General features: G+C 33.0%; 1 protein-coding gene across 6 annotated transcripts in view; it reads right to left on the reverse strand.

Moving 5' to 3' along the window:
* The window catches only part of LOC114326122 (ral GTPase-activating protein subunit beta), a 65,701-nt gene that overhangs the window by 32,715 nt on the left and 9,139 nt on the right, over positions 1-23,847 (reverse strand). For 2 of the 6 annotated variants that reach the window (XM_028274361.2, XM_028274359.2), the window contains exons 4-13: positions 23,462-23,488; positions 22,240-22,454; positions 21,136-21,319; positions 19,545-19,651; positions 19,345-19,492; positions 13,679-13,834; positions 7,158-7,256; positions 6,979-7,107; positions 4,827-5,046; positions 4,302-4,600 (exon numbers count right to left, since the gene is read on the reverse strand). In XM_028274361.2, the coding sequence (XP_028130162.2) occupies positions 4,302-4,600; positions 4,827-5,046; positions 6,979-7,107; positions 7,158-7,256; positions 13,679-13,834; positions 19,345-19,492; positions 19,545-19,651; positions 21,136-21,319; positions 22,240-22,454; positions 23,462-23,488 (1,584 nt within the window). The remainder of the gene's footprint in view (positions 1-4,301; positions 4,601-4,826; positions 5,047-6,978; positions 7,108-7,157; positions 7,257-13,678; positions 13,835-19,344; positions 19,493-19,544; positions 19,652-21,135; positions 21,320-22,239; positions 22,455-23,461; positions 23,489-23,847) is intronic. The other 4 variants (XM_050651149.1, XM_050651148.1, XM_028274360.2 and 1 more) reach the window with 3 other exon arrangements.

Here is a 23,847-nt window from a genome sequence, read left to right on the forward strand (position 1 = left end):
TTGTAGAGGGCGCAAAATGCGAGGCCTCGAAAAATGATGGCGGACAGTTAATCTCAGGATTGGGATATCTGAAACAAAAAAATCGTACTGCATTTTAAAAAGGAAGGTTTCTTACGTGACAATTTACCACAATTTGACCAAAAAATAAAAAATATATATTTTTTAACCATGAACACCTGAAGAAAAACGGGCGATTTTTTCACAATATTTTTTCAAATTTCAGTAAAATCTTTTTTTTTGCGGAATTTTTCACTAACGGTGGTAAATTGTCACGTAAGAGACCTTCCTTTTTCAAATGGCGTACGATTTTTTTGTTTCAGAGATCCCAATCCTGAGATTAACTGTCCGCCATCGGAACTACTTTTTTTCGAGGCCCCGACTTTGGCGCCCTCTACAATATTAGTGTACGTGCATAAATGAAAAAACATATATTTTTTGTATTCTCTAAGAATTAGATATTAATATGAAAAAAGTTTTATGTTCATTTTTAATAAGGGTTCTGAGAAAAAAAATCTTGAAAAAATGCTTATTTTTGGTCTTCTAAAGTGTACTAGTACCTTAAAAACGAATCTTTCTAAACCGTTCAAACTTCTAGAACCTATTATTAATACATAAATAAAGAAGACCAAATCAGATCAATGACCAATTTTAATTAGGGTGGTGATTAGGGCAGCGGCGGCTCGTGGGTCAATCTTCAGGGGGGTCATTTTGGTTTGAAAACTTCAAACTGTTGATTTTTTAAAGTATTTAAAAGATCTTTTAGCATTTATATTTTAGATAAAAAATACAGACTTAGATAAAACTCAATACTATTTACCCTAGTTTTCCGAAAATTAAATTTGTCTTTTTTTAGAGTAAATCTTTTAAAAAATATAGGAAAAATGGTATGAACAGGTTATTGACTGATATATAGATAGGAATATTTATAGTATAATAAATTGTAAATTTATTAAAACGAAACTTACTTTAAATATTTTTATATTTTAAGTCAATTCTTCTATCCTTTAGTTCTGCAAAATAGTCTATGACCTTCTCATTGAAATTTGGAATGCTCTTGACAAGCGTTTTCTCGATGCTCAGCATAGACAAGGCACTAAGTCTAGGTTGTCCCATCGTATTACGCAGGAATGTTTTTACTCTTTTTAAAGTAGAAAAACATCTCTCACTTTCCACGGTTGTCATAGGGAGTGTGCACAAAATATTTAATAACTTCACTGCTTCAGAAAATGTTTCAGACAAATTCATGTTAATAAAAAGCTGAAGTATGGCTACTGCACCAGCACTATTGCGAAAATCCTCACGACAATATAAGACTTCAAGTTCCGATTTTAGTTTGGAAATATTCACTGTGGGATAATTAGCCGTCACCATTTTTAAAATATTTTGCGGAAAGTTGGTAGTGTATGCTTCAAATTTCTCTATGTAGAATAACTGTGAAATCATGAGATGATCATTGAAACTAAACCTGTGATTTATTTCAGATATAATAATATCACAAATTTCAAGTGCAGTTCGTCGCTTTGGATCCTCTGCAGTAGTTTTTCTTTTTTTTGCTGTTGATGTGCTTGGTACTTCTGATTCCAAAATAGTATTTCTAATTATTTGGATATTGTTGTTAAAAGACAGGATACAATTTTTGACAGATATAACATCAATGTCTCGCATTTGCAATTGTTTAAACAATATATCAACATGGGGCATTATTTTATGGAAAAAATTTAACCAAAATAAAAAATGCTCATCTTCCAAATGTCTTTTTAAACCAGTTGCTTGATTTATATTGTTACCATCTTGCTCCTCATCAATAATTTCCTCTAAGCAAGATTTTAAATCATCTTTATAAGTGTATACAATTTCAACACATTTTGTATTGAAAGCCCATCGAGTAGGCGCAGCTTTAGGTAGCCTTACTTTAACCACTCTATCCAGAACCATCGTACGTTTTGGAGATCGGCCGAAAAAGGACGAAAATCCGTGTAAATTTGCAAAAAATATTTTTATCGGTTTGTGTTGACTCGCCGCTTTTTGGAGGATAAGATTAAATTGATGGGCATAGCAGTGAATGAAGTGTGCATTTGGGTATATTTCTTTAATTTTTGTTTGTACTCCTCCCAGTTTACCGCTCATGACTGATGCACCATCGTAACTTTGGGCAATCAATTTTTCAGGTGCTTCATTAATTTTTAATAATTGAAGTTCTTCCAATATTACATTAGTTAAATGTTGTGCTGTAGTACCTAGGGGGTTAACAAATTTCCAAAATCTTTCATGTACAATACCAGTTAATACATATCGCAATATGATAATCATCTGCGTTTTATTGGAGCTGTCTGTGGTCTCATCTACTTGAATGGCCACAAAATTTGTCTGGCCAATCTCCTTCATGATATGAGTATGCACAATGGCTAACATTGATTCTAAAATATCGTTCTGAATTGTTTTCGATGTTCCTTTAAATACTGTACTTTTTTCAATGTGTTCTTTAAACATTAAATCCAGTTCAGAAACAAAATCGATAAGGCCCAGAAAAATTCCACGATTATTGGAGCTGTCACTTTCGTCATGACCGCGCAATGCAATTTCGAAAACTCCACAAAATTTTACACAGTCGATTAGTTTGTTTAAAATATACCTATTTTTAGATACCAATTCATTAAAGTCATGCACAGATTTACGATATACACTATCAAGTTGCTGTCTTATGTTAACACGTCCTAAACTTGCGTAACTCATTGATGAATTTATATGAGTAGTTGAAGAGGCATGTTTTGTAATTTTCACTTTTAAATGCTTAATGTCAGTTACTCCATTTTTCGCCCATACAGCGTCATTCGAAAACAGTAAACACGGATAGCAAAAAAATGCATTTCTCACACTGCAGCCACAAATCCAATCACACAAATTGTACATTGATTCTTTAAAATATCTTTGAATGTCCTTACCCCTATCCTTTGTTGTTTGTTTTAAATTCATGTTTGGTTTTGGTCGACCACTTTCTTTTTTCTCAAGCCGCCGTTCATAATTTAGTGTTCCAGCAGATTTTAAGGCAATTATTTCGTCAACAACACTCATCTTGTTTTTGTTACAATCACAAAAAAATCCAACAAAACAAAATAAATTACGCAAATACGCCGCGATCGATATAGACCTGCCGTGAAGTGCGGTCAGCAGACGGTAACTAACTAAACGTGAGGCCGTCGACTCTACTAGAGGTATACGACGGAAAGGTCACTCCCACTCTCGCCCACGAAATTGCTATCTGCCGTCTCTTTTCTATTTTACATGCATTTGTCCATAAGCCATAAGAACTGTATATAGACAATTTAAAATACGGCCCAGCCACGGGCTTGTGTATAGCGCGAGGCGCGACGTTATTATATCTATTATATTTGTTTTGCCAATGCAGACTGCTGAGAGAGAATTTTATATTTCAGAGTGAAGTTTTAGATAAAAGATATTTTTAATAAAATTGGTATTTTTATGAGATTATTTTAGGGGGGTCATTGACCAATTGACCCTAAGGAGGAGCCGCGCTTGGATTAGGGGGTTGTTTCCGACCACTTTTTCCTAGAAAATATATTGCTGACAAACTTTTCAGTATAAGTCACTTACTTTTTGCGTTAGAGACTTTTTTCTTTCTGGATATAGATATTTTTAAATACTTTAAATTAGTTTCAACAAGTTATCCTCGAAAATTGCATAGTTTCCCCGTCTATTGACTTTGAAACTACAATATTTAGTATTTGACGAAGAAGAGCTAACATATAATAAAGTATAGCTCGATTACTGTTGGTCTTAAAGAAAATTGAAAAAAACGGTTTTGTTTATTTTTTCAAAAGGTACATTTTTGTTAGGTAAAGTTGTTTTGATAAAACGAAAACTTTTTGAGTTATTAGCAGAAAACTGATTAAAAACATTGATTTTTTCGATATAAAACTAACACATTCGATAGCGAATAAATCGAAATCTATTAATTTTATCAAAAAAATGTATAGAACGTTTTTTGCTTATAATGAATGTTTTTATCAACTTTTGCGGTCAAAATGTAATAAAAAATTTCCACCCACGAGATGGGGTGGCAACCACCCCCATGGTAAAAGCGCCTTTTGGCATCATATAGATTTTGATCCTTGGAATATCCACTACTTATTATCAAATTTTCAAGCAAATCGATCCATTCTGTTTTTGAGGTTTTGTCCTATTTTAAGCTTCATTACTTGGACTAGTAATGAAAATATTGAAAATAATAAATAGATATTGAAAATACTTTATTAAAAACCCCAATTAGCAAATCAACTTACCCGTATTAATTAACTCTTTAATGATAACATTCTGAAAGTGTAGTGGCAACACCAACATGGACAGCAAGAGCTGAATGGACGACTTCCTGAGCTCTATCTTGTTTATATTGTTGCTTAACCTCAAGTCTTTTTCTGGTAGCACGACTTCGAGCGCCGATATAAACGCCGGCATTAGGATTCTGACACCGTCCAAGTCTAAATGGAATAAGTTCGCTGAATTGATTAGAATCGCCGCCATACATTCTCCGCATTCTCTATTCGATGGTACTTTCAAACCGTGAAGTACGGCCAAATAAAATCTAAAAAATTTGGTATAAGATAATAGGTACTTATATATATACAAGAAAAAATCAAGTGGTGTCGAATCTGGAGACCTAGGAGGCCAAAAAATGTCTAATACCCGATGTATAACTCTTCCATTAAAACGATTTTAGTTTAAACGCAGACATTAACTAATTGCAAGGTTATTTATTCTTCAATGTTCATCAGATTTTCAATGAATCAGACCAAGTATAAAGTTCTTACCTAGCAAGATAAACCGGTAAAATTTCTTCACCAGTCTTTTTCGCGCACATTATCCGGCATAGAGTACCCAGGGCTTCTGCTCTACCGCTTTCGTATTTATCTATGGTTAGACCAGTAGGTAACTCACTGGAATCGGTCATTGAACCAGGTTGGGAGAAGTTCATAGACGATTTACCATCCATGATAAATGAGTTAGGACGTTTGGGTTCTCCAATATTTTCTGAAACAATCGTGTGTTAATAAAATCATGTAGAACTCAGAGAGTTGCCGACAAAAATGAAGCTTTAGTTGTTATCTTTACCGAAGAGGAGTTACTTTTTTAACCTTCTTTTATTTATTACAATCTATTATAAATATATCAAACAATATGTTTGACAGAGATAGAAAAAATGACACAGTGGTAGCTATACCCAGTGGTGGGCACCCTTTACCTACATATATTTTACATTACCATTTCTGTATTTTATACAAATGAGTAACTTCTATCTATAGTTTGTTTTAAAACCAAGAGGAGTGATTCAAATTTACCGCGCTGTAATGCTTGTTTGTAATTGGTCCAACCGCAGGCAAGTTTACTCCACTGTTATAAAATTTTGACACTAATGACATTTATCAAGTTTTGACACTTTTGCCATTTCATAGGTTAATTCAGTTATATCGATCATTTTTTGTGTTTTCTGTGTTATTTCTTCAATTTTTAGATTTTCAGTCTGATTTGATATAAGAAGCAGTTGTTTTTAGAACTGTTTAGCAACGTATTAATACAATATAATATTTATGGATTACCATTGAGGGCCGACATGATCAACCAAAAAAAAGGTGTCTTTGGTTATTTTTCTAGTGACTTTCTTAGGTGTGAATCTGTCTTTTCAGTTTACTCCTCCTGGTTAAAAAATTAACCATAGTTCCTAGCGTTGAAGAACCCTTTTTAGTCTTCTAAGCAGTGGAGGGGTCAGGAGATCATTGGTGAGCAGATTTGGATGAGATGATAGTCTCTTGAAGTAGTTGGTACACCTTTAACAGTTTCAACATTCACGTCATGATGAATAACATAGTTTTGCATATACCTTGAGGCATTACAGATATCACGAAGGACTTTTGATTGGAATTTTTGTAGGCTTTGCATATTTTTATTACTGGCAGTTCCCCAGGTTTGAATCCTGTACATTCAGACCGGTCGTAGTATTCTCTTATAGGGAAGAAGTTTGTTCTGAATACTTAAACCTGACTTGCGATTCATAAACCGGTACATTTTCTTGTAAAGCGTACTCAGTTGTAGTCGGTTGAACCATAAATGTTTTCCCCAATTTAGGTGGTTATCTATGTAGATACCCAGATATTTGACATCTTTCCTAGCTGGCAGTAATTTTCGTTTTATAGATACCAGAGCGAAATTCTCTCTTTTTAACGTAAACGTGATTCATCCGCTCTAACTTTTCCCATGCGTCACGATTCATTTTCAAACAAATTAAGTCAAAACATAAAGTGAAACGAACGTCGATGTGTATATACATTTTGTATACTGTATACTACACACATCGGCGTACGTTTCACTTTATGTTTTGATTTGTTTGAAAATGAATCGTGCGCATGGGAAAAGTTATGGCGGACGAACAATATGAGTTGATTTAGTATTATTTACTTTGACACGCCATAGATTTAACCAATTTTTTAATTGGTTTAAATGGTTTTGCAAATTTCTGGATGCTAATCTTGGATTCACATGAGTTGAAATTATGATAGTATCATCTGCATACTTAGCAATCGTAGTATTATTTGTGATAGGGATGTCAGTTGTGTACAGTAAATATAGGGTTGGATCTAGCACACTACCTTGAGGGACTCCTGTCGAGATCGGTTATAGGGAAGTACAAGCTTCGCCATGATTAATTAAGAAGGATATATCTGTTATATATGACTGCAGAAATTTGGCTACGAATGAGGTAGCTTTGATTTGATTTTGAAGATTAGACCATCATGTCAGACCTTGTCACATACCTGCGAGAGGTCTAGGAAGGCAGCTATACTCTAGAATTACTGGCGAAGGACTCTGTACGCGTTTCCTCTCCGCTAAAGCTAACATTCAAATCTTCACTTCAACAATAACAAACGAATAGTAGTAAAAGACAAATATTTAGAACAGGTATCTTACTTTGTGGCATTTCACAACCAATGAAGGCCGCTTCGAAGAGCCACTCCCCAAAGAGATGAAGTATAGTGTTGCATTTGGCTCGTCCCGGTGCCAAAGGAGTCTTAGGTTCATTACTAAAGGACGTGAGCGCTAAAAAGAAAGTAATAAAACATAATTTTATAACAGTATAGTTAACTTACAAGAGATGCTCGAAGTGGACGAAGGACCAGAATTTACGAGAGGAGGAACCGCTGAGCTACGACTTGTCGTCAGTCCTATTAATGATGTTTTGGGTATACCTATTAAAAATTTATTATATTAGATTCAAATCATTTATTAATTCAGTGGTAAAATAACCATTTCTTTATCCAATTTATTAAAATTTGTACTTTTTTTGAGTTTGGAGATTTTTTAATTGAGCGTATCTGTATTTGTTTTTATGCGATTTTGTTTCTATATTCATGCATTTGTTTCTCCACTTTGTCTCGTTGAGGATTCCTTATGTTCTGTTTGCTTTTGTCAGTTATTCCGTCATGTTTTGCTCAATATGTCTCCCAATTAGAGGTTGAAAAAAGCAGAAAACTACCACATTATTAGGAGTAGTCCATGCTTTTATTTTGCATATTCGCCAATGAATATTGATCTGAGTGACATACAAATTTTTAAGTGTGGCATCACTTACCATATAATTCCATTTAAAATATGTTTAAAAAATGGCACTACTACGCCATTCGTTCAGATCGTAATTATTGATCTTGTCTATTTATTGGATAAAAAAAGTTATTTTACAAGTGGTTGTATTCTTTAATATTTTTAGCTTTTGCTAAAAATGTAAACGAATTAATCATCGAATACTCCGCGCTATATTAACTAAAATACAGGAGTTGTTAAAATACATACTACGGCAAAAAATAACAAAGGATGATTGAGACACTAGGAGAGCAAGTAATGATATATAACAAGTCCGGTACTACATGCTCGAATTCAAAAGGTACTTTGTACAAACAGGGTTTACTTTCAGGTCGATTAGATTTCATCTAGATTAAAACACGACAATGTTTGGTTAAAGTTAGTGTGTGTAAGTTTTCTTTCTTCCTGTACTTCTTTCGGTGTAGCACATTCAATTTTAATGAAATCTTATCCCATAGCAACAAAAACCATCAATATAACGTTTGGATTGTTTCTAAACTGTCTATTTTATGCTTTTAACTAAAATAACTGTTAGATAGACGGTGATATTTTATTTTAATTCGAGTCTAACCATTCACTATATCGATACATCAGTATCAGAGTGCACCATCTCAAAAAACATGGTTCTTCACAAATCAACTTTAACTTATTTTTTCTGAGAGCAAATATTTTTAATCTGTTGTAAATAGTTCATAGATGTTTATTTTATGGTTCTTTTAGATGATAATTTTTAATTATTATTTTTTTAAATAATTAAGATTTTTTTTTGAGTTGGTGCGCTATGAAACGGTTGACACGTGATTTTTTTTAATAGTTAGTGCGTTTGGTATAGATAGGGTATTTGTATGGAAATCAAATAAAAATTTTTAAGTATTTATCTATAAAATAAAATTTATGGTATGAAAAATTATAATAAAATAAAAATTATTACGAATCGTCACTTTCTTCAGCTACGGCAACTGTGGCAGAGGTTGTAAAGTTCTGGAAAAACTCGCAGTGAATTCTGGGTATTGCACCTGAGGAGCAGAGCGACAATAAATCACGTTTTTTAAGTTCTGACATACCAGGAGGTTTATTAGAGAGGATGAGAGATGGTTCTTCATAAGTCACTCTTGTTCTATTTTGTCGAATATTTATGACCTTATATTTTTTGTCAAAATAAGATTTCTTACACATTATTTTGTATGGCTGATCTTTCTCAAATCTTAGAATTTGCATTTTGTTCCATTTTACTTTGTCTCCGGCTTCATTAACATTAAAATTTTTCCCCATTTTTTGGAAATTTTTTATTTCATACACTTCGGCTATTTCTTCTGTAGTATACGGCCGTCCAGTTTTCTTAGCCAAGCTAATTATCGGTACCAGTTGCGATGGAATATAGAGCGGGTTTCTCTTCAGGTATCTTTTTTTTTTCTATGAGGGCATGCATCGCATCACCCTCATTTTGAGTATGCTCAACTACTAAGAATTTGTGGGTTATGCTTTTTATGGGTAGATATTGACAGCAATATAAAAACAAGCTAGCAGTGAACTTGTTTTTGTTTGGGGCCCGGGCAATTATCAGAATAAAATATTATGTGCTCATATTGAGCTGCGTGGTTCTTTAGATACTGCCAAAGACACGTGCCTATTTCATTCTTACCTCTGTTTGCGATACCTTCGTGCCACAAAAAACTATAGCCATGTTTATGGGAAATATCAAACATAGTGAAGTTGTAACATGATAGCCGCCTCATATAAAAAAATCACTCCGATTTCCTGTTGGTAGTGACAATACAGCTTGGAGATCGAAGCAACAAACTAGAGTATTTCTATCTTCCTTTGAATTATTGATATCAAACTCCTTCTCTAACCGACTCTGATTTTTTTCTGTAATATGTGCATCATAATTAAGTTGTTGTAATACTTTTTCATCTGCTGTTAGATTTTGAAATGAGTTGCAGAAACAACACTGGTCCTTTTTTGGCTGAAAAAAGGAAATATTAAATTTCGTGTTGAAAATCATGGTGTAGTAATGGAGTTTTACGGGAATTTTCTGTTCTTCTCTACATTTTTCTTGAGATTCTGTACATAGTAGCTAAATTTAGAGATCCGTCTAGGTACTGTTTGTTTGTCCTTGCTCTGCAATAATTAGTGGAAAAGATTTGATGTGGCATCTCATGAATTCTTTTTCATCATCTAGCATCCTTGGTCGCCCAGCATTTTCTTTTCCTCTGCGATTGTCATTCTGTACAAACCCAAACTCTGTTTTTTTTTCATTGCGCTAATTATTATCCTATTTGAAATGTTTAAAGTGTTCATACAGAAAACCTTAACATACTCTAATTTTTTATAATACTTACAGCATCATCACTATGTCCACAACGTTCTTCCATACATCCATTTGCAACTTTTAACATATACATTGTTCTTTTTTTGATCCCTAACTTTTTCCATGGCTGAATATTCATTATGACGTTACTATCTTAGTTTTCGACGCACTTTATAAATTTAAATTTCAATTGTAATTTTCACGTAAAGTATATTTATAATCATACACAATATAAAATAACTTCCAAAAGAGACACCGAACACCTTAAACACAGAGAATACTCGCACGAATGACAATGGAGATGCAGATTTTGCAGGTATTAACCGTTTCATACCGCACCATTATCAGTTAGTAGCTGACAACAGTTCTACCGATCAAGTTTCAGTACACACTATTCCACATGATGCGGTATGAAACTATGACGGTGTTAACAAAATATTCGATTCTGTATGTTGACAAGTCAAAATTTTTTTATGGTGTTGGAATTTTTAAATGGTGCTATTTGAAACTGATAAATAAACATTTTTTAACCATTTCCTCATACTTATCTCAATATTGAAAAATTTTGAGTTGGTGCACTCTGATACTGATGTATCGATATATGTATTTCATGGTTTCTCAATCATCAGGACATTGTGAGACTCGAAGTGAAAAGAAAGGACCGTCCACCTGGCAATTATTAACAAATAATGTAAAGTTTGTGGATACCTCTATACAAGAGCCATGAAGCCAAAACATTTCTCATCGATGGCGATTTAAATAAACTGCAAAATCCAAGCTTGCTTAAAGCTACAAAATGATGTTATGAATGCCTTTATTTCGATAATACATCATTAATGGTCATTGGGGGCATATTTCCTTCTAAAGAACGTTTTCTACGTTAAATTTGTCTTTATTACTTCCTTTGATCATCATTCTAATGGGATTCTAGTTCGTCATTTCAGCTAAGTACTATCTAACTTATAAAGAAGTAATTTTCCATAATGTTTGTTATTTTTTTCGTGTTGTATACGTTTTTTTACGATTTTACGGTTTTTAGATACGTCATCAAATAGCCTAGTAGATAAGTCATGTGATGGAAAAATTAGTTGTTTTGCTATACTGTAATTTTAACAACTCTGTGAGTAGTACCGAACCTGTGGAATATCAATATGATTAGAAAAACTGTAACAAAGTGCAGAAAAAATACAACATGCATATAAATGAGTGTACACAACTGGATGAATATTTTACAATGTTTTTAACAACATTTAAGTAACGTAAGTGATGAATATAATCTCATGATCGTGGTGATAAAGAAGTCAGTGAGTGTCAAACATACACTGTATAATAAGGTAAGAGGGGCGTGGTGGAATATTTTGCCACACCCCCTCCACCTTATCAGTCGCTCTCTACATTACTTTCTATTTCTCAGCTATCTACCACTATCTCTGTCTCTCTCCTCTCTCTCAAGTATATATTTCCCTTTTATCACTGAGGCACCCATAGCATTGATGGGATTCCAATGATTTCCTCTATGCATCCACTCATCTGTGATCCTTTCACTTTTTAACCTAAGAAAGCTTAACCTACTCATTTTTGGTATCAGTATGTACAAACTTCTTTTGTTATTAACAGCAGCAGAAAAGGTTTATCGTATGCCAACTACAGTGCTCTAAATATTTCAAGAAGAGTCAAAAACCAAAAAGAAAAGTTTATAGAATGAAATTCGAAAGTCTTAGTCCAATTGGGACAAAAGATTAACTTATTTTAGAAGTTATATTTCTTTAGGCACGAGGGTGCATTTTTAGATTCCCTGGCGCATGCGCACACCGACAGTATGGTATTAGTCGCTACATATGTTAAGTTATGTAGCGCAAATAAGGTGTACGTGAAAAGAATATATTATTAGTGTTTTTAGTAAATATATTTATTATAATTTTTATGTCTGTGGATTTGTCTTCCTCCTAATAAGTATTACTGAAAATGTTTATTTTCAAATAATGTATTTTTTTTTTAAATTTTTGGTCTTCTTTTTGTTCTTTCTAAAATTAGTTTAATATTTAAATACAATATAAAAAAAGTTTTTAAAGTAGATAGGTATATTGATTTCGTTGAAATCATAATATGAAGTTAGATTATATTATAATAGAAGTATAACTTCTTACGTGCGTACAAAGTACACACAAATTCTTTTTTATCATCACGTTGTTACCCTTTATTTATAACACCGTCTCTGTCGATCAAAAAGTGGGTTTCCTGCTATTATACATGCATATAGAGTAGGAAACGTGGATATATGTACGTCAACACGACCTGACAACATAAAATATAGTCAACTCTCTTTTATGCGAAATGACATAAGTCCTGTATCGTCATAATGGCATAAAAATTGACGTGGTTTTTATTTATTTTAAAATCGATATTTAATGACTAAATTTTGGTAAACTATAAATGTACTATAAGAGGGAGTTCACTATAATTGCTTTCAATCTAGCAATGACGACATATAGGTAAAGATCCGCGATTCAAACTTTAACTTAAGGAGTTCTTACATTCTTTCTTTAAAAAATAGTTAAATTTCTTTGTAAAAGGTATATTTATAAAAAATCCCTAAAAAAGGCTACATCACACAACCTTTTCGGAATACTAATTCAATCATCAGTGCTTATTATACTTTGACCATGTACTGCGATCTGTAATAATAAGCATTGATGATGGAATTACTATTCCGAAAACTTTCTGCGATGTAGTCCTTTTTGGATATTTTTTATAAATATACTTTTTACAAAGGAATTTAACTATTTTTGTGAATTATTGTATACAGCCAGCTAAAGGAATTTAATTTCCTCGTGGATTTTTTATTACTCCTTTAATTAAATTGTCCTTCTCAAACAAAACTAACATCAAGCAGTGCATGGGTACCTACTTCAAAAATACTGATTACTGATTGCATCCTAACATTCTAAACGTGCTGTATTTAATATACTATATGTGAATACGAGAAAAATAAACAAAGAAAAAGAAAAGTGATGAACGGAACCATAACACTTGAAACTAAATTTTCAATAATACTGTACGACAATGTTAAGTTGAGCGGCGAGTTGCTGCCCTTGTCTATTCTTATTATGTCTATGGTTACTTTACTCCTACACCGTTCACTCTGATGAGCGGTGTAGGCAGACAACACTATATACTAATAGTATGAAACGTGCAGTACAATTGCACAGAAATATCCGAAGCCGCGAAGGTCACTCAAGTAGCAAATCAAGGAGAGGGGACTGCAGCTGAACGCAATTATTAAAAAAGTAAACATCCATTTAATCTGCATTGTGCACGAAATCAGTAGTTTTGCGACATTGCCAGATAAAATCGTCGAATAGTTGTTTATTTAGAATACATTTAATATTTTTTAATAAATATGAATATTACACGTGCCTTGAAAAATAGAACACTAAGTGCACAATGCTGTGAAATTATGTACAATGTTTTAAAATTTACGCAGGAGGAAGCAGAAAAAATTTTTTACTGTAAAACAGGTAACAAATAAAAAACCAAACTTTGAAATCCGTTTGATCTGGCAACGTCGCGTAACCAAAGTTTTCGATCGGTCTGACCTTGGCGGTCTCAGATATTTCTGTCAACCTGTACATTTATCGACAGTTGCAACTCAACTAAGATTTGTCGTAGATTTGCTTAGTAAATTCAGTTCATCACTAAAGAAAAAGACCGAAACTCTACCCTTATTGACAGAAGATGGTGTGACACTAAAACTTTTAGCCAATCGGCGCTGAGTAGGCGGTGTAGGAGAATGAGTAATTGGAGGCGGTGCTTCCTTAATCTTGTCGGTGCCAGCACCTGTCACTACAATGTCCCACCAAATGTGTTGTGCAACACCTGTGTACCAAAAGAAAGATATGATGGATCTGGAGAAATATTTACATTATACAAAAAATTAACACAAAAATAACGATAATGAATAACGATGATCTATTCCTGTGTCAGTGGTGATTACACATACAATGTTTAAAGTAGAATGACGAGAATAATTTGAAAAGTACCGGTATACAGATAAAAGCAAGAGTTAGAAATTCCAGACATGAATGCAACGTGGACAAAACATTTTAAATTTCCATAAGCATTCAGATTGTAATTCAACTCAATGTTATTTGGTTTCTTCGCTAATGTAAAACTTGCTTTACTTTTTTCTATCTGGATCCGACTACAGTTTTTCTGCCCAGTATCGGGCTACGCTGTATTTACGAGCCATAAATCATCAAAGTGCACGGTGATGGGCAAAGTCTGCATACTCTCAGGTGCTGCGAGGTTGTGTTTTACAGGAGCAACGCCAGTGCATATGCCAGGTTCTCCAGACCAGGTTCATTCCATTAGGCATTAGGTGGTTCTGGTTGTAAGGGGAACAGTTCAGGAGGTTCGACGCTGACGTTTCTCATAAACTTTCTTCTTGATATAAGCCGGCTGGTTCCTGGAGGTTTGTCAAACTCGTACAATTGGTGCCTTTCATCGAATCGGAAGTCTGACTGAACTTTTCCACATATTGCGAGGCACATCTACAGTCTTTTGGTGATTCGAATCCAGCTGCTCGGTACAGTAGGATTACAGGGGTAGATCTCATACAGCCGGTAGTTATTTTGCATGTTTCATTTAATGCAGTGGTGACTTGTTGGGCATCTCTAGATCTACCCCACACGGGACAGGCATATTCTCCTGCTGAGAAACACAAGGCCTCAGCTGTTGACTTTAAGACCTGCGGATTTGGACCCCACTTGCTCTCTACAAATTGCCGGAGAAGGTTGTTTCACGTAGTAATCTATTGTCTTGTGCTCTAAGAGTGGAATTTACATGGTAATGATCGGTCTAGTATGACTTAAAGATATTTGGGCCTGACAGTACGTTCCAAGTGCTGTCCTTCCAAGATACATTCAGTTTTACAGGCACCAAATAGTTGTTGACATGAAATGCACATACTTGGGTTTTAGTAGGGTTTGATTTTAATGATTCTTGTTTGTTTGATCCGAACAATGTCTCTAAGGTGATGAGTGATATGTCTTTAAAGTAGAGGTTCTGAAACTATTGTGACGTCACTGCAATTATTGTCTGAGGTTTTTTCCTGGCTCAGATCGCTTCAATTTGAGTCAGGAAACAAACAAACACGAACAAATAAATTCAGACCGTAGTCTGTGAGACCGGTAAAGAGCGTAAGAAATTATGATATTTCTACAAAAAATAATTGTTACTTAAAAAAATCATAACTGACACAGTAGTAGATCATGTTTTAAAACGATTACATAAAAAACATATTAAAAGTATGGAATATAATTATAGCTACGCAAATATTTGCCGTATGAGCTGTTAAATAAAATTATTAACAGAAATTGCATAAAACATAGAAAATGCATAGAAATTTAATAAAACATTAAAAACAGAAAGTACATCAGTAGACATAAAGTTACGACAGTTTTGTCATCATGATTTTAGAAAACTTTATAATCGTTGGTCAAAACATAAGCTGATTAATTATGAAACACTAAAATGAGACTTTATTATAAGATCTATTAAATCAGTTTCAACGTTTGCTAAGAACAACAGTTTCATGGTATTCTTGTTCTTTCTCATGTAATTCGAGTTTTTGTATTTTTGTATATCTCACTCATTGCCTTGTAAGTTCTACTTTGTTCAATTTGTGTTTAGCTTTGTTCTCTCCTTTCTTCGGAGGCGTATTACCCAGCAGAAAATGCTCTTCCTTTCTATCAGGCCCCATTAAATCAAAGAGAAAGGCAGAACTGCTTACAAAATTTCCCATTTTATAAAGGTTGACTGCGCCATCTATTTTGAATAACGCAACACAGATACCTCTATGTCTTTGAACTACGTAGCAACTTTTGTATGCTTGTCTTTAAGTCTACCATTCTTCCGGTAGGTCCAACAAGACATGAACACGTCATAGTGTGAGCGAAGACAGACTTTCAAAGAAAAAAGACAGGCATTTTTGTCTTTAATTAGTCAACCGCAAAGCAGAAGACGATAAATATTATAAGGATATGCAAATGAAAGACAATCAAAAAACTATCTAGAAAACTGCAAAACTACTTACTCAAAAATTTCACGAAGCTAATAAACAATAATAAAAGTTTTTTACTATTTAGCCCAATAAATGACCGTTTTGGAGTGTAATTTCCAGAGGCAAATCCGAATTGCATGAAAATTTGGATTCAGGTTCTACTTACCCTCCACTTCAAAGTTGAATTTGTGCCGTTGGTTGCTTTTACTTAGGGGTGACATTTACCCCTTCTCGGGGGGTGAAAAACGCGTGTTTAAAATAAGGCGGGAAATGGATAAATTGTCTTATTTTAAGCACCTTTTGTTATATAAAGTTTTTAAAGTAAGTCAATACTTTTCGAGTTATTCGCGATTTAAAATGTTGATTTTTCGACAAAAAAAACTCCGTTTTCAGACCGTTTTTCCCAAATAACTCAAAAAGTAAATATTTTATCGAAAAAAATATTTTTAGCAAAAGTGTAGCCTATAAAAAAACGAAAAAAATGGTGTACCAGCAAAGTCTACAAATTGAGTACAAGCAAAGTTGTAGCTCGTGAAAAATACGTTCTTACTCGTCTAATTCCAAATCAAGTAATTCAACGCGAAATCACCGAAGAAAGAAGCGTTTTTTCGGAAAAACCTTATCCACATTTTTAAAGTATCGAAAGAAAGCTTATTATTTGTTTTTTCCAAAAGTTTACAGCCTCAAAAATAAACGATTTACAGTGAAAAAAAAAGTTGGGCCCTTCTTTTTGGTAAAAAAATCGTGAAAACCTCCCTCTATTTAGCACTCTAAATGAAATTAATCGTTGGGCTTTACCATCTATTTTAACTGTATGTGTATTGTTTATATGATCTGTAAGTTTGATTGGTTTGAAGTGCTTATTTTTGAAAACATTTGGTTTTATAGTAAAAAAACATTTCTAAAAATTTTTGAAATTTCATTTTTTCATAATAACTTAAAAAGTATTAGTGATAAGAAACATCTTAAAGAGTAAGAAAATGTAGGTTTTGCTATTATAAATATGCTAGTTTCATTTTATTTCTCCGTAAGATAAAAATTAGTTAGAATATGGCTGTTCAAAATATGCATACACTCGTGATTAGTGACCCATTCAAGTTTCTCAATTATAACCCTTTCAAAAATAAACACTTTAAACCGGTGAGACTGACAGATCATATAAAAAATAGATAGGTAAGTAAATTGTTTGTAAAGCGGTAGCGATTAATTTCATTTGGGGAGCTAAACACGGCAGATTTTTATGATTTTTTACAAAAAAAAAGAGGGCCAATTTTATTTTGAGCGTAACTCGCTTATTTTTAATGCTAAAACTTTTGTTAACAATTAAAACAAAGCTTTTTATAAACACTTTAAAAAAGTTTAAATGGGTTTTTTCCGAAAAGTGCTTAATTTTTCAGTGATTTCACCTTGAAATATTCGATTTGGAATTAGACGAATAAGAACGTATTTTTCATGAGCTACAACTTTGTTTTTATTTAATTGATAGACTTTACTGAAACACAATTTTTTTGGGTTTTTTATAAGCTACACTTTTGCTAAGGACATTTTTTTCGATAAAATATTTACTTTTTGAGTTATTTGCGAAAAAACGTCTGAAAACGTAGTTTTTTTGTCGAAAAATCAACATTTTCAATGGCAAATAACTCGAAAATTATTGACTTACGTAAAAAACTCTATTCGCGGTGTGCAAGTACTTGGAAAGGGAAACGAGAAACGACCGTGCGCGAGTCGCGGAGAAATATTGCAACTATCTTAAATCATTCATATTGTCAATTGAAATTGTCAAATTGACGTATATTTCATACCTTCTGTCATTGACGCAGATAAATTATATATTGCTCCACAATATTGATATGATATGCAATTATTATATAAAGGTAAATTTAATTAATTGTATTTTGCTTGCAGTACTGCATTTTAATAACTGATTTTATTTACTACATACAATTGTTTACGTTTGCTAAACATAACCTGCATCTTATTTTTTCTTCTTATTATTTTTTGGACTGTGGTCTTGACAATTATCCAGCAACCAGGACTAATATAATTGGCCAATATAATTAAAAGTGCGAATAAAAGTACAGAGCGTAGAAATAGAGGTCGCTTTGCCGAACTTGCACGGTCCCAATAGAACAAAAGTTGCTTAAAATCAGTCAATTTATCCATTTCCGGACTTATCTTGAACTTATGTTTTTTCACCCCCGAGAAGGGGTGACTATTACCCCTCAAGTAAAAGCAACCAACGGCACAATTTCAACTTTGAAGTGGAGGCTAAGTAGAACCTAAATCCAAATTTTCATGCAATTCGGAGTTGCCCCTGAAAATTACACGGTATCGCCGAATTTACCGTTTATTTACTGGGCTAATTGTAAAAAACTCAATTAAAAGAAAACTCAATTAAAGGATTCAAATTTAATTAAAGTTTGAAGAAACTTTTTTAATAGATCTTCGAAAAGATAAACATTGAATGAAACATATTTTAGTAGAACACATGTATAGCTTTTAGATTTTAGCACGTATCAATACTCTTTTTTTGTGTTTAAACAACAATACTAACAAGAATATTAATACTTATGTAACTGTAGAGTACGTAGAAATTACCTATGAGACTAAAAGTAAAACGTTTGCTTGAAATTATAAGAACTGTTTTTTAATTATTACCTAACACACACATCTGTATTTTTAAATGACGATCGTTTGACTTTTATTGATAATTTAGTACAATTGCTGTCAAAATATAGTGAACTTAAGGATATGGTGAATAAAAAACGCCAGATACCGATTCTATGTTTACTCTATGGTTCTATGTTTACTCCATAGACGTACATATTACTACAAACTGAGTAGTCTGTAGAGCTAAGTGATGCCACCATCTTTTTTCTTTCGTTTTTCGTTCTGTCTCACTCTTACACATAGTAAAGCTATGACAGTATCCCCCACTTAGCTTCTGGGTGCAATGTGCTAGAAAGAGACAGTCTATAGTTTACTCGATGTGTACAGAGGATGTAATCATTAATTTTTCTAAATATGTCACTATTGTTTTGTGGTGACAGGTGTTTGCCATCAAGATAGTAAAATACTTAATTTGACAGAGCAAGTTCATCAAAAACTTAATTTGTAGTGACTCAAAAAGTACTTTAAGGGAAATTACCGGACATACTTATAAAACCTTCACAGATTCACTTGTAAATCTCTCAGAATATCGGAAGCAACAATGATGACAACTAAAAAGTTTTAACTTACTACCATTTAATGATACAGATGAGTGTGCCATAAGATAAATTTATAAATTTAACTAAAGCAAAAATATAATTTCGATACAAACCCAAAAAAGCGTCTACTTGTCCAGCTATCCCCTTAATTGCTTTCAAAAAGATTAGCGGCAAACTCTGTAAACACGGGTGCTGACAAGGATCAGCTACTCCGTCCGTACTTATAGCGAACTGGAGAAACTTCTCAGTTTGACTAATCACCTAAAAGTCAAAATATTTATTGGTTATGTTTTATCGCTTTGCAATCATGTACCTTTGGTTTAGTCAGGCTCACTGGATTGCCTATCGTGTTCAAAAACCGGTACCAGCTCTGAGCAATGCAATCATTCGAAATACCAGAAGGAATCAAATCATCCTCGCCTAGAACATGAAGCATCAACGGAAGTATAGTGCTTCTCAGAGGCTTTTTTCATTGCGTCACAAGTGACAGAAAAAAAGGTACGTCCGTGATTATAGACATTTATAACATTTGTTCTAGTTGTTAATAGATGGCGCTATATTCGTAAAAAATGATTTACCTATTACATATCTATACAAATAAAATATAAAGTTCTTCTCAGTCTTTCACCGTGTCATTAATTTTGACGTCATATATGATTTTAAGAATGTAGGGAATCATTCCATGACATTGTAGTTAAATCTGACAGTTTTCAGGATCGTAATCAGCCAAATATGAAAAGATTATTGCCTTTTATTTGAAATTTGGTATAAAAGCAAATCAATCGTGTTTATTGCAACTATATAAAGGTTGTTCTTTGATATTTTTAATCGTATAAATTATTGTACAGATTATAGTCGTATAGATAATACGTAAATTATTTTTTTTATTATAGCGCCATATATCAACAACTAGAATAAATTTTATAAATGTGTTTATTCCGGACATACCTATTTTTCTGTCACTTCCAATTTAACGCGTTAGAAAGAAATCGAAAAACTGTCACGCACTGAAAGAAGCCTCTGAGAAAGCGTATAGAACAGTCAATGCCTTAAGAGCACAACGTTTTAGCAGCCTTTGTATTTGAATTCGTAAATATCAGCATGATTTGAATTCGTAAATACCACGATTTCAAGGTTTTTGCCTATCATCAGTTATGCGCAAATATTTACAAACTAAAACTTGTAGACTTACAAAACGTATGTATATTTTTTCCTACTTCAAATTAAATGAATAATGCAAGGAGTAAATGGTATGGTGCTTCTCCTCGGAGGCTTTTTTCAGTGCGTCACAAGTGACAGAAAAGAGGTACGTCCGTGATTATACACAGTTATAACATTTATTCTAGTTGTTGATAGATGGCGCTATAATGGGGAAAAATGATTTTCCTATTACATACCTATACGACTGAAATCTAAAGTTCTTCTCAGTCTTTCAGTGTGTCATTAATTTTAACGTCATATATGATTCTAAGAATGTAGAGAATCATTGCATGATATTTTAGTTAAATCTGACAGTTGTCAGAATCGTAATCAGCCAAATATGAAAAGGTTATTGCAATATAACCCTTTTATTTGAAATTTGGTATAAAATAAAATCAAATCAATCGCGTTTATTGCATTTATAAAAAATATATGTTCTTTGATTTATATAGTCGTATAAATTGTACAGATTATAGTCGTAGCTATAGATAATACGTACATTTTTTTTTCGATTATAGCGCCATCTATCAACAACTAGAATAAATGTTATAAATGAGTATAATCACAGATATACCTTTTTTCTGTCACCTCCAACTTAATGCGTTAGAAAGAAATTGAAAAACTGTGACGCACTGAAAGAGGCCTCTGAGAAAAAGTATACTTAGTAAAACGAGAGAGAATTATACAAGAGATGAGTTACTTACCTATTTTTAACTCCGGAAAAGTTGGTCCATACATAAACAAAAGAACTTTGGAAGTTAGAGCAAGATTTACTCTGTTCCACTGTTCGATAAGTGCCACTCTATGTCTCCAATTCATGCAGGATTCTTTTAGTGTTTTCCACAATGGTGGAGAAGGGAAACACTGTGAACATGCTATTAACCATATCTAAAAATGTTATAGAGGAATAGCTGTATAAGTAAATTTCGCCTTCTAAGTTCACAATCAGTAATAGAGTTTCTTTTATATTTGAAATGTACTTTTTTGCGAGTTCTAACCAACTTATCGATAATTGCATCAAATTTCTTCAGAACTTAAGTTTGTCTAGTGAATTAAGAAGCATATATTGCATAGCTAAGAACCTTTTTAAGTCGTGATGTATTCTTGTGTTTTCTTCTTCACGTACCACGTGCCATATCAGAATTATCCGACGTTGACGATCACCATTGAGAAGGCTTCTCGATCTTCTGCTTCTGCAATATGGAATAATTGACCTGCATTTGATATCTGAGTCCACTAACGAATGTTTTTTAACCAAGAAACTTGTTTTCTTCCTATACCTTCCGATACTATATATCGATTTACCTTCACTATATGTCCCACATAAGACATTTTTCGGTGTTTGTCTTTAGTAGTTCTCTATCTTTTTTGGCGTCCTTGGTACTTCTACATTAGTTTTTATTACTGTCCAAGGTATCTTCAGCATCCGTCTATAAATCCACATTTCCACTGCTTCAATTCTATTCATGATCGATACTTTTAGCGTCCACACTTCCGCACCATACAAAAGTACAGACCAAACATAGAACTTAACCATTCTTTGTCTTAGTTCTAAACTGAGATGATTATTGCAAAGAAATGACTTCATTTTCATAAAAGTAGTTTAAGTCATTGCTATTCTGCGTTTTATTTGTATGTCTGGATCTAGTTGGTCCATTATCACAGTTCTCAAATGTCATTTTGTGAACGAAATTTGCCACTACAAAAAAAAACCATATATCTAGAAGTGTAGGTGACTCGCACAAGAACATGAGTAGGTTTTGCTTCAATATGTTGAAAATTGTGACCATTTAAGCAGTAAATCTTACCTCAAATAAAACACTTAAGACTCTCTCACACAGTTGATCAGCTACATCGTCTTTAACTGTTGGAGGTGACAGTAAGGTATCGTTTATACCCAGCAGAAACAACAAGAGAGCTTCCCACGTCTCCCTCTCCAATATTCTCGATTCATGTGCTATCTGTTGCAATGTTCTTAACACTCTGTGGCAAAATACGGCTTGTCTGTGTATAGTATCGAAACCTGTTAAATGAAATAACTAATAAACAACAAAACAATATAATTACAGTCGGAAAAATGAAAGAATACCCATGAACGAACTAATAAAACACGCTGTATTTTCCTATCACGTATCACAAAGAAAATTGTCCAGTGCAAGTGCTTGTAACAATAATTCGATGCCTCAGAAGCCAATCTGTGTAAGTCAATAAGTGTTTAAAATGAGATACTAAGGTATATCTTACAATAGTTGAAGAAATATAAGCAGTTGTTAAAAACAAATAAACTTTCTTTATTTATCATAATATGGGTAACATGTTCATAAATAATAAAAACAAGGAAATAATAATAATATTATATATAATAATAAGTGTTATATCTCATAAGTAATTTTTAGGGAGAATGTAACTTACACCGTTTGACTTCTGAGGCATCCAATTATTACATGTACTTGCGCTGGCCAATTTTTTGTGTGACACGGTGACAGGAAAATACAGCGTGTTTTATATGTTCGTTCATGGGTATTCTTTCATTTTCCTACTGTATGCTGTTATAAATAAGAATATACTGGGTGTTTCACGTAGACCATAAAGTGAATATGATCTTGACTATGGAAAATAATAAATTCCATATTATATCAGTTTAAGATCCATGCATAACAATGGACAGGATAAATAACTCACAGAATTTAAATTTTTGGTATGTTCAAAATCTGTTCAGAATTTTACACAGAAACTAGTAATATAATAATATTCAATTGAAATTACACAAAAGTTATAGTATAAAAAAGTAGATAAGTATTTTACATCAAAGTGTTAGATCTCAAATCTTATTTTTTTCAAAATATACTGTAAGGAATAATACTCTGTAACAGTGAAACACTCTGTATACCATTTACCACGTGCTTTCCTACCGAATCATCAAGTTATTCATAAGTATCGATTTGTTATTCATTAGTAACGAAGTAGAAAGAGTTAGTTACGAAATTTTGTTATTTTTGGTTAACAAAAGTAAGAAAAACTCTAACCTACCTAAGTCCTGATATAGAAAGGGCCAGTCTTGAAAAAATATAAACCAGTTAATAAAATACAAAATCAGGATTAAAGCGGTGCAAAAAAAGTTACGTGCAGTACTTAGTTCTACTTGAAAATTTATTTTTAAAAGAAAATAGGTAATTGCCAGTATTTGAAATACATTTGCGATCATAAAAAGCGGGTCACTCGATGCATTATTCAAGTTAGATGTCTCGAATTTTCTAAACCTGTTGTCCGATTTGAGTGATTTTTTCAGTATGTTATAGCATTATTCTTTAACAATATCGCTGTAATAATATTATTGCTAGACACGTAAATTGTCATTGTATACCGGGTGTAACAATCATACTGTGTTTATTCCTCAAAGTTCGGAACACCCTGTG

Source organism: Diabrotica virgifera, chromosome 5, assembly GCF_917563875.1.
Source record: "Diabrotica virgifera virgifera chromosome 5, PGI_DIABVI_V3a".
NCBI lineage: Eukaryota > Metazoa > Arthropoda > Insecta > Coleoptera > Chrysomelidae > Diabrotica > Diabrotica virgifera.